The 11583-nt window shown below is 55.4% G+C and overlaps 4 protein-coding genes across 4 annotated transcripts; 3 read left to right on the plus strand and 1 right to left on the minus strand.

Annotated features, from left to right (window-relative positions):
* The first annotated feature begins 472 nt into the window (after positions 1-472).
* On the plus strand, positions 473-1371 carry N657DRAFT_648921 (uncharacterized protein). The gene is made up of 2 exons (XM_062793618.1): positions 473-1090; positions 1150-1371. The coding sequence occupies exons 1-2, from the start codon at positions 955-957 to the stop codon at positions 1314-1316; spliced, it is 303 nt and encodes a 100-aa protein (XP_062644202.1). The 5' UTR covers positions 473-954; the 3' UTR covers positions 1317-1371.
* A 222-nt stretch (positions 1372-1593) lies between these two features.
* On the plus strand, positions 1594-4540 carry N657DRAFT_692930 (NAD(P)-binding protein; the record flags this gene model as incomplete). The annotated part of the gene is made up of 3 exons (XM_062797191.1): positions 1594-2205; positions 3400-3735; positions 3864-4540. 3 exons carry the CDS (start codon positions 1594-1596, stop codon positions 4281-4283), a joined length of 1368 nt encoding a protein of 455 aa, XP_062644203.1. The 3' UTR covers positions 4284-4540.
* A 409-nt stretch (positions 4541-4949) lies between these two features.
* N657DRAFT_579513 (uncharacterized protein) lies at positions 4950-6357 on the minus strand (the record flags this gene model as incomplete). Its single annotated transcript, XM_062789395.1, has 3 exons — positions 4950-5565; positions 5670-6088; positions 6163-6357. 3 exons carry the CDS (start codon positions 6355-6357, stop codon positions 4950-4952), a joined length of 1230 nt encoding a protein of 409 aa, XP_062644204.1.
* A 2223-nt stretch (positions 6358-8580) lies between these two features.
* N657DRAFT_683543 (uncharacterized protein) lies at positions 8581-10245 on the plus strand (the record flags this gene model as incomplete). The annotated part of the gene is made up of 3 exons (XM_062796577.1): positions 8581-8996; positions 9207-9987; positions 10081-10245. 3 exons carry the CDS (start codon positions 8581-8583, stop codon positions 10243-10245), a joined length of 1362 nt encoding a protein of 453 aa, XP_062644205.1.
* Positions 10246-11583: the final 1338 nt, after the last annotated feature.

The following is an 11583-nucleotide window of genomic DNA, read 5'->3' on the forward strand; positions in this document are numbered from 1 at the left end:
CCCTGAGTTCTTCGGCTACCACTTTGCGGAGGTTGGCCAGTGAAATGGTTCCTGTTTGGTTCTGGGCCGCATTGTATAGCTTGCGAACAGCTGCGAGGAGGTCTTGCCCCATGCCTCTGGCGGTCCCTTTCTTCTCTGAGTTTGCCAATGCTACCAATCCGTCGACCATGTTCTTGATAACGTCGATGTCAGAGGGTGGGGGGGAACGAGGAGGTGTCGGAGGGCCGCTTGAGTGCCGTGACTGGGCCGGTCCTTCTCCTCTCCCTTCAGTTGGAGGGGTGGGGGCGGTCATCCTGTCCCATGCAAGGGCTCGAGGGTTCAGGGGTTCAGGGGCTCAGGGGCACTAGGGCATGGTCGCCTGGGCAACTGTGGGTGGGAGTCAGGTGACCTGTTGGTCCGTGCGCTGGTGAGAGTTTTTCGGGATGTCTGCAGCACCTCGAATCGCCCTACTTTCCACACCCACCGCGGCCACGCAGCAAAGTGCGCGGGCGTGCAGTCGGCGTAGTTAGATAAGGTTTTCTCAGAGCTTTCGAAAGGCGCCGGTTTTGAAGACTTTACGCAAGTAGTCAAGAATCGGCTTTGTTTTGCCGTGGTTCCGGTTTCCTCTGAATGATATTCTTTCCCTCTCTGGAGTCCTATCCTCTCGCCAGTACATCACAAACCTGACAACGGGGTAAACCTCAAAAGGCGGAAAGGTCATGCGAATGGATCAACACCCCGGATGATTTCCAAGAATGGAGAAACCACCCATTTGACTTGGCAGTTCCAGAAACGACGGCCGCAAAGAGTAAGACCGTTGCCATATTCTGGGTTTATGCCAAGCCCGGGACAGTCAAATCGGTTCTTGCCTCCTACGCCGCGTCCCAGCTCCAGGAATTACATCTCGAGTGTGCACAGCATTGCTTCCACTCTGGGGAGAAGGACTCTCGCTCTCTAGGCACATTTTTAAGGTCAATGGCGTATCAGATAGCCCCGTCAAATACCGCCATCCGCGACATACTTTCTAAGCTGGCACAAGGAGGATCAAGTTTCGACATAAACGACTCCCGGACTATCTACGACAAGGTTTCCAGGGGAAGGAATCTTCCAGGTAAACGAACAACTTCCCGCAAGCATTCACAAAGCAGCCCGTACTGATACACTACAAAGACCCGTGTATACGCACCACAGTAATGGGTCATCGACGCCCTGGACAAGTGCAGCAAATATCAAGAACTCTTCATGATGTTGAAGGGCGAGAGTCCCGGCTTCCCCCTTCGTATCCTCATGGCGAGCTGCGTGCTTGGCGACATACAACGGCTACATCGAGCCTCTGAGCCGTCGGCCTCGTTGGTCTGTATGAAGATCCCTATGTAAGCCAGTATTTGCGACATTCGACGCTACGTCAAATCGCGTAGATGGTTTCCCAGTTGACAACGCCGCGGAACGCGAACAGCTGGCCACGAGATCCTTCGCAAATCCAAAGTATGCTTGCTCTGGGTCTGGCTTATTATAAACGAGTTGGTGAATGTCTATTCAAATGAGAGCATCGTCAAGTTTCTTGACAGCAATCCAGAAGGCATGCACTGCTCCTACGAGAGGACCATCAACACCATGGCCGCCATCACACACACCCTGGACAAACACATCGCAAAAGCGGTGCTGATGTGTGCCGTTACAAGTGCCCGCACGCTGACTACAGCAGAGTTGTCGCAGGGTCTGAAGCTCGACATCAACACGGTACTCCCCAGCGCGAAGAGTGCTGTTGAAGGACTCTGTGGTCAGCTCGTGGCCATCGATCAAGACTCCGGCTTGATCGATCTCATCCATCCGACGGTCCGCGAATTCCTCGTGTTTGAGGCAGCCGGCGAATTTGCCGCCTCGACATCGCTAGCGCCCGAACGAATCGTACTCATATGCCTACAACTGCTCTGCAGCAGCGGAATGCGACATCCCCGCAACAGACGCCTCCTCTCTCAAGCGCGCCCACCCGCCTCACCGTTCCTGGACTATGCTCTCACGCGATTCTCGGAGCACATCGCGTCCGCCTCCTCTGAAAACGAAAAGCTGTTGGCGGCGATCGACCCATTCTTGCGGACGAATATGCTCAGCTGGATTGAGAGGCTCGCGGTGGAGGGCAACCTTCACCCCGTTATGCGAGCATCCAAGAACCTTAAGTCCTATCTTGATCGGCGAGGAAAATACCAGTCTCCGCTGAACAACCAAGTGAGGAACATCGACCGCTGGTCAACCAACCTTAGCAGACTCGTCACGCGATTTCTAGGCTTTGAGGGTTCCATTGCAATTACCGATTCCGGGAGAGACACCCGACCTTTTGCACTGCCCCTCGCCTCGGGGCTCGCCTCGGAGACCAATCTCTGCTGCGCCACGTTGCATCTATAAGGTACAGATTACAAATAACTGTTGGACAGCAACAGTTACAGGCTCGAATAGGCCTAGACAAACCAGGTGATACTGCATCAATTGAGGCACAAGATGAAGCTCGAATTGGCTGCTGAACAGTGCGTCACGTGTGTGTTGCTTGAAAGAACCGAGGGCTTCGGAGCCCTCGCCAGACCCTGCTTTTAAATGGGTGACGAGTCTTCCACGCTTACTGCATTGTGCAACAGTGCCCAGCCCCTGCATTCAGGTGCCTCTTCGTAAGCTACCCTGGCGTCGTGGGGTGTCAAATAAAACTACAAGCAATGCCCCTTACCTAAAGCTAAGTCTGAGTGAATCCTCACACAAAAATAATACGGAAGACCAAGCTGATATGTGCGCTTTGCATTTCGGTTGTCTGGATACCTTGTACATCCGTACAGATTACATATAACTAGATCCATGTACGGATTATTCCGTACAGTGCTGCACTGCGCAAAAGTTGCCACGTTGGCGCTAATGAACACGTCGGAATACATCCGCATCTTCCCGAGATTCCATTATAAGGATCATCGGGCTTCAGCTCGCCACTCTCTGTCATCACACATCGGCCAAGCGAGTATCAGAGGGCACTCCCCACTTTCTAGCTGAGGACCGTCATCATTCGAGGATCTCGAGTTGCAGAGCGCAGACCAGTCAGATGCTGCAGCCAGGAAGTCGCAAGGATGTAGCAATGAAGGCGCCTGCAAGCCCCAACACATCGAGAAAGAGAGAAGCAACTGACGATGAATGCTTCGCCCACCGACCCTGCGACAGCTGCGTCGACGTCCAAGTCGCAATCCCGGTGAACGATCCGTTGGTTGGCGCGCGAGGGGAAAGGCGGTGGAAAAGGTCGAGGCATTTGAGAAGTATATATACTGTCCCTTCAAAGATCAGATATCCGTCCAGTCATTTGACTCCCGGTCACTGAATCATCGCTCGACATCTCGCCAACTTACCATCACATTCCGTCACACCCTCCCCTTGCTACTCTCAATGCAGGATAGGACGATCCTTGTTCTCGGGGCCGGGCCGGGCATCGGCCGCTGTGTGGCCAGCCTCTTTGCGTCCAAGCGATACAAAAATGTTGTGCTGATTGCTCGCCGCGCCGCAAACCTCCTCGTCGAAAAGAAGGCGGTCGAGACCATCGTCGGCCACGGCCGGGTCAACGTCAGGACATATGCTGTCGACACCACGCGGACCGAGGAACTTTTCAAGGCTCTCGACGACGCCGACGCAGCGTTTGGCAAACCAGAGGTGGTGTTTTACAACGCCGCCCGTGTCCGTCCCTCGACCTTTTTCGCCCACCCCGTCGAGGACATCGAGTACGACCTCAAGGTGAGTTCAGTTGCGTATCCTGTCTTCTCCCACCCCGTCTTCCTCTCACGGTCGGATGGAATCGAAATCGAGTGAGCGGTGTGCTGTACTGACGAACCGCGACCCAACCCTGGCGTACACGCAACCAGATCACCGTCAGCGCGCTGTACACAGTCTCGCAACGGTACATGCCGCATCTCGTATCCCTCGCCAAGATGAACAAGACGGCGGCCCACCACCGGGGCAGCACCACCACCTCTGAGTCTGAGGCGGCGCGGCCGGCGCTCATTGTCACGAGCTCGGCGCTGCCGCACCAGCCCATCCCGCAGCTCTTCTCGCTCTCCCTGGCCAAGGCGGCGCAGCGGAACCTCGTGCAGAGCCTGAGCCTGGCGTACGCGTCTGAGGGCGTGCGCGTCGGCGTCGTCACGGTGGCCGGGCCCGTCTCGGCCGAGGACGAGGAGCGGAGCCCGAGGAACATTGCGCTCAAGTCGTGGGACTGGTTTGATGGCGACAGCAACGACAACGGCGGGGGGGGTGAGCGGGAGCCGTGTTTTGAGGTGGTAATTTGAAAAATTTGTGTGTGGCGGAGGGAGGACCGGATGGAGCTGAGTGAGGTTTAGGATACGCGGTGCGAACCTTGGGTGGTTTTCCTCGTTTGAGGCTAAGTAATGGTAATAAGTAATTGCGGGTGATAAGTGCAATGGGGATACATAGTGTGATGGATACATAGAATGAGGTATTGCTTTGAGTTTGAGGCGCGTTATACCGGTTTCGTTTGGAACAGAGTGCTTGCTCGACTTGACAACCGCACCCGGTTGATATATCGAACAAACTCATTATCAGTCAGTGACCAGACCTGAGGGTGACGGCCAGTGAGTGGGCGAAGCCACCTGCGCGTGCTTGTGTGGAGAGAGTGCCAGTGTAGTCGGGCAGGTGACCTCCAAGGCGGGTGCATAAAAGTTTATCTCGGGAGGATGGATAGAAGAGAAAGTTCTAGCTGATCGAGTCAATGCCATCATACCTAGGACACGAAGGGTTGCGTTAGAAATCTGGGCCGAAATTGGTATCAGCATGAGTTAACTAAGTATTACATATTACTAGTAAGTTGGAGAATCCATCATAGCTTCATCATGAGACCACCCGAGATATCTGTCGCCGATCATCTGCCCAAAATATCCCAAATTCTTCCAATCCTTCCGCCCGCAGAACAGTCCTTCGACAAAGGACACGAGATGTCAAGGGCTATCGCTCCAGTAGAAGTCCCTCGTCACCCTGATCTCGTTTGGGTCAAGTTCTGAATCACCCTTCTTCCAGTCTGATAGGCCGCCCAACTTTGACTTCTTCTCCTCCGCAGATCCCGTCCCAATGGCTGTATTCACCGTCAACTCCAGCTCATCCTCCCCGCGCAACACTGTGCGGTGCTTCCAGCTGCTGGTGCTCCAATTCGGTCGCTTGGCCGTCTTGGACTTTTCGGAAGCGTACATCTCGGGCGTGTTGGAATTGGTGTGGCCATCATGTCGGCGCCACAAGCGCCGGACAAGGGGTGCGTAGGTGGGCAGGCAGGCGCACACGATGCCAATGAACGGCTCGCAACAGGACCAGATGAAGACCTTGGCCATGGACCATGTGAAGTCGGGTGACTTCACGAGCTGATCCATCATCACGATGCGGACGGCCGAGGCGACGCAGACACTGTAGATACCGGACCAGTCATTGATTAGCCTTTGAACCCCTGGAATATCAAGGGACAAGGACAAGGGGAAGAGACGAGGTTGGAGACGCACAAACCGCCGATGAGAAGGATCCCGCCAATAAAGATCTTTTTGGTGGTTGGCAAGCGCAGGCTCCAGACTGTTGCACAATTAGCGGCCTGGTATACCGTATGAGGCATTCCGAAGATGACTGAGGGCATCCCGAAAGGCTCGGCTTGTTGTTAGTGTGCTATGCCACCGAACTTACTCGTTGGGATCGGGACCAACAAGATGGCCACATCAATCACCAAGCCAATCACCCCATTGCAAAAGTAGAACAGCGGAGCGTCGATACATGTTCCCGTGGCAGTCGGATCGGTGTACTGCCTCCAGTAGTAGCTGATCGGCCGGCACCCTGCGAGCCATGTGATGGTGACCTCGGCCCAGTGGGCACAAGCCAAGCCAAACACGATGTACCATATCACACCGGTGCCAAATATGCGGCGGTAAAACAGCAAGATGGAGACCTTGGTTGCCGAGATGCAGGTGATGTAGACGATGACAAAAGCGTAAGTCGTTTGGTAGAGCTTTGTGAACTCGTCCGCCGTCACAACCCAGAGGTGCTTCCCTCCGCCATAGGGAACGCTGATGAGACAGCACACGGCCGTCCCAATCCCCATGACCTTGTATTGTCGTCGTGTCAGCTTCTCTCGTTCCGCTCAGACTTGTCACGGAAAGGTCATTTGGTTTCCCTCACCGCTGCAAACATGATCACGTAGTCATCGACAGCCAACCCCGGTCCCGCCTTCATTAGTCGCGTGAACAGACGTAAGATGACGGCGGCAAGTCCGATGACCATGATGGCGATAACTGAACCGATGATAGCCTCGTTTTGGTCCTCGGCAAGGTCCACCCCAGGTGGAACGTCACCCCATACCCCTGAATTCGACATGGTGGATGTTGACGAAGCTAAACAAGTTCCAATGGAAAGCACGGTACTGGCTACGTCGATTGACGCGGAATGAAAGAACGGACAACGTAACCAAGGCAAACGACGGCTTAATCAATCCGTGATGAGGTCTGGTGACCCTACGACGGAGGCCGGAAAGGGGGCTGACTCTTAAGAAGCGGCAAACTTGCACAGAGAGTGGACGGACGGGCGCCAAATGACAGGCTTTGCTTTTATTACCACGTGAAGAAGCCTTCCAAGCGTTTCCCATCTTGACCAGAGACCATCTATCTTTCTTTTCCCGGCCGCAGCCCGGCCGCAGCCACTGTCTCTGGCTCTCCGTCGTGCTCTGCTCCCTCTCAAAAGACACATGTACAGTCCATTGTTCCTCCATCATGCTCTGCCGCTTCCCAAACGAGGCACCGGTGGTTTGTGCCGACATGCATGGAAGTTCGTTAGTGCTGTGGTCTCGTGTGTGTGAATCAACAGGCCCTTGTTTGAGCTTTCGTACTGGATGACGCGCAAATGCAGACAGCCAAGCAATGCTTTTGTCGAGTAACAGAAGCCCTGCTCCTCGTGCCGATCCTTGTTTATTTGTTCTGACAGGAGTTGAAGCGAGAGGCCGTCACGGCCGTCTCGCGGCTGGATGGGAGTATCCCAACGCGATTGGCAATGCACATCCACGGCCCGGGGTGCTCATTGCTTTTGGCAGCGTCAGCCAGAAATTATTCGCAGTATTCTCGCCGATTTCTGAGCCAATAAGTTACCCAAAAACCTTTTGGACTTTACCGCTTGTATGATATAGTCAGGTACCTTATTTACTGGTTATCATTCGCCAGGCAGCGTGAACCTCTCCCCGTCCGTGCTCAGCCGCACGGTTTCACTCTCGTCCTGTTCTTATCCAATGAACCGTGGCCCCGGGTCCTGGCAGCTTCGCTTTCCTCAGCTTTCTTTGCCTGCACCCCGACAGGGATGTCATTGGCATGATCATCCCCCGTTTCATGCAAGTGTCGATGTGAGTCTGCATTGGCGCCAATGTGACCAAGACGCCGAATACCTCCTCCTAAGAGAATTGGCTCCCCGATTTTGGCCAGGGGCTATTCATGGGTGCTGAAGGTCCTCGTACCGAAGCTGTGAAGATCATCACGATATTATCTGGAGATCGGGGAGGTTCAGCTCCATGGGGGTCGCTGCGGACCAGGATTCGGCCGATCGAGAGACATGCGCACGGCGATTGGGCTAAGATGGGACCTCAGCATCCAATGGGTCGTTGACTTTTCTGCCGCTCCCACCTGGTTGGACCAGCTGAGAAATACAGGGGAAAGTCGACCCCTAGCGCCAAAGGAAGGGCGGGAACGGACACCAACTTGGCCACTCAATTAAGGTGCAGTACCTAACTCCGAGCGGAACCCCGGCGGCAGGCAGATTACAGGTCCTTCCATAAGGTAGCGTATCCGTTGGAGTTCCGAACCCGACGCCGACATCATGGACTGAGCAGCATCCGGTCACGAGTATCTTCATATAATAGACTAAAATTCACAATGATGACAATATTCGGAGCAACCCGCTCTGTTTTGGCATTGTTATTGGCTAGGGACGGGCCGACGCCGACTATTACTGGAGATGGCCACCGCGAATCCGAGTCCCTGGCACAAGTTAGCTAGGTCGATTCCTTGTAGACAACAGGCGAGATCGATCCCTATCACCAGCTCTGAGGTGAAGACTACCGGCGCCAGAGACGAAAGTAGTAAGCCGGTTTTGGTGACAGATGCCATTGGAAAACACCGCACCACACGCAACCCTGTCGATACGTGATGTTCCTCCTCGTACACGGGGTGTCGGTGACTCGTCCAGGGGCTGGGCACAGCCGTGTTGCCGAAAGATGATCCTGCATCGCCCAATTCTCATACTTCTGGGTATGTCTATGGCAACAATGCAGCCCGGCACTGATTTCTAGTTCTACATATAAGCAGAAGCACACCTCTCGACGTAGAGTGTTACGGAAACGCCGAACAGCAGTTATCAAGACAACTTCAGGTGCATTCTCGATACTCGATATCCCCTCGTCGGACTCTAACAATTCTCCAAGGAACCATGCTTTTCAACACTGGATTTATCCTTTTCCCAATTTTTTGTGGCGTCATTGCTGCCTTCAGCACACCGTCCTCGTGGCTGAAGGGCATGAAGCATGTGGGACTCGTCTTATCCAAGTTCCGCTCTTGCAAGATGGCAAGGCGCAAGACAGCCCGAGACACAATCAAGGATGTCGCAGACCTGGCCGAGTACCACGAGACGGCGGCCTGTTTGGATGAGCTCATCCGCAAGGACGGCGCTGGATCATGGCCACCACGAGCCAACCACGAACACTCGACGTGGCCAGCAGCTCTGAGACCCTACAAGGAGATTTATTATGAGATGGCACCCCTGCTCCCGGCCGCGGAGGTCTCCCTCGACGACGAGCTCAACAAACAAAGGATCGCCCAGTTCCGCTCTCGCTTCGACCAACTGCTGCGCGAACGAGTTAGCCTCCGGGAAGTCACCCAACTGCTCGAGGCCGCAGATGCAGGGCGCTGGGACGTGTTCCCGCGCGACGTGTACAACGCCTTCTACAGCTGCATCGCCTGGTGTCGGCATGCATACCGGTACGCAAACAACCTAACCCAGAAATAAACCAACCCATAATATTACTATCATTATTAGTATTATTATTCCTACACCGCTGTGCCCTACCCATAATAGATAACCCTTTTCCGTCCATTCCCCGAATCTACCTACCTACCTTACATAAGGCACTCGCCACAAAAACAAAAAAAGGTGCAACTAACAAACCCACCCTCTTCCCCTGATTTTAGCTGGGGCACCATTCCAGCGGTAAAAGTCGCCCAGCTCGAACGGACCGTCTCCTTCCCCGCGCAGCTAACCGCGCCCTGGGCATCGCTGCAGGCGCACTTCGGCCTGACCTCGGACGCGGGCAACATGACGGCCAACCTGGTCCTCAACTTTTGCTCCTCCTCCGGCCCGGGGCACGAGGAGGAGAAGTACGTGTACCGAATCAACACAGGCCTGCCGCCCGAGGAGGGGAAAAGGAACGCCGCCCCCAAGTCGGAGGAGGCGTTCGCGCGCGTCGCCCGCGAGATGGAGCGGCTGGCGGTGCCCGTGTACGGCGACGTGGTGCGGGCCATCGTGGCCTTCGCGCAGGGCGACGGCGCGGCGTGCCTGGCGCACGTGCGGGCTGTCGCCGCGCAGCTGCGGCCCGCGCTGGGGAGCTACTACGAGCGGGTGCACGACGGCACGATTGCCCGGGCCGTGTGGCTGAGCCGGGTGCAGGGATTCTACGCGTGGGGCCTTCGTTCAAGTCAAGGTTGTGAGAAGGACGCCGGCAGCGGCGATGGCGAGTGTCATGAGACGGTGGATGGGCTGAGCGGGAACCAGGTGTTGTTGTTCCAGGTGCTGGATGCGTTTTTGGGGCTGGAGCCGTATTTGCCGAGGGAAGTCCTCGAGCGGAACGTGCCGCGGCTGCAGCGGGAGTTTTGCGCGGCCGTGGGCAGACACGCTTTTCGTCATCGGCTCGGCAAGGAGGGCGTGGAGGGACGCATTCGGGACGAGTTGGCTGAGACTGTGAAGAGGCTCAGGGTATGTTTACGTGGTGTCTGACCCCTTCCTGCACGTGAAAAAGATTACTCGACACTCGAGAAAGAGATATGGAGGCTAACGGAGCATATTCAGCTCTTTCGCTCGGCTCACCGCAGCCGCGCCAAAGTTTACTTGACGGTGCCCGCCCCCGAGAGGCTCCCAATGACAGCAGGGAAGTCACTGCTCAAGGCGGACATGGAACAGAGCATGCAGTTCCTGGATCAGTTCATGCTGGGCAGACTGCAGCAGACGGTGTAGACGGCACCTCCTCGTTCATGTTTCGGTTCCTTGCATGGGCCTCACCACCATTTGAGAACTGAAAGCTGTTGTGAGAATCCGTAATGGGAGCTGGCATTGGAAGATACGATAGCCTAGGTAGCTAAGGGAGCGAATCTTTTCACATCTATGATCATCGTGGTGATGGATGCTCTTGGCCACGCAGTTGTCAGAAGTCCAGACAGCACGCCATCAGAGGGCCAGTCGACGTCGCCCAGAAAAAAAAAAAAAAGGCAACTGAAAAGCCGCCAAAATGCTGCGTTTTTACCGACCTACCTTATCTACCAGGTCAATCACGAGATGCCCTCAAGGGACCCATTACTGTTTACACACTCATGATACCTCAAGTACACAGATGACGATTGACCACGCCGCCGGCTCAATCAGACCTCCCAATCCCAATTCGCAGGTGACGACCCCTATCTCACAGCCGCCATGTTGACCGGCGCAGCCCTAGCTGTGGCTCCCCAGCTTCTTACCGTCCCCGGCGCTGGACGCGGCCGGGTTCGGCGCCCAGGTGTCGTTGCGAGTTCCAGTCGTCAATCCCTCAATCCATCACGATCCCTGTTTTGGGAATCGGGAGCTGACGATTGTTATGGACTCGGCAGCTGCTGCCGCCCACAGCGCGATAGGAAACATCGCTTCCGGCAGCATGTTCGCCACACTGCAGAGTGCTGGCGCCGGAGGAGCCGGAGCGGCGGTGGTGAATGAGGGGTTGTTCCACTCCGCACCACAGCGGCACAGCCCACTCGCCACCACACACACGATATCATCACGCATACCACTAGGAGGAGGGCCGAGACAACGACGACGAATCGGATCAGTACTACGACCCCGAAGACGACATTATGCCGAGCAATCTCACGGAGTCTGGCAAAGCCGATTACCACGCTGCGATGTCTCGATACAAGATCCGGAAAGACGCCTACCAGATCCAGGCCAAATCCGTCCTCACCCTCTCCAACTGGGTTTATGACACGGTGGCACCCCATCTTCGAAAGACGTGTTGTCGTCCACATAAGACTCTCGTCGAGTGGTACGCAGCACTAAAACGACAAGTCGGATCGACATCGGGCGAGGAAGACGAAGAAGCTCGCGACAAATACCGACAAGCGGTCAAACCACTTATCCGACACCCGAAGGACATGCGCGCTTGGTTGACGGCATGGGAAGAAGCATTCATCGAAGCGGTCGAGATGGACGTTCCAGATACGTTCAAGTCAGTCCACTGGTGGAGAGACTTCACCAGAGCCGTCAGTGGCATTGGATACGAGGCCTGGTGCCAGTCGTACCAGATCCAGAATCAACACCGCATCTCCG

The sequence above is a fragment of the Parathielavia appendiculata genome (assembly GCF_033297405.1).
Source record: "Parathielavia appendiculata strain CBS 731.68 unplaced genomic scaffold N657scaffold_16, whole genome shotgun sequence".
NCBI classification, from domain to species: domain Eukaryota; kingdom Fungi; phylum Ascomycota; class Sordariomycetes; order Sordariales; family Chaetomiaceae; genus Parathielavia; species Parathielavia appendiculata.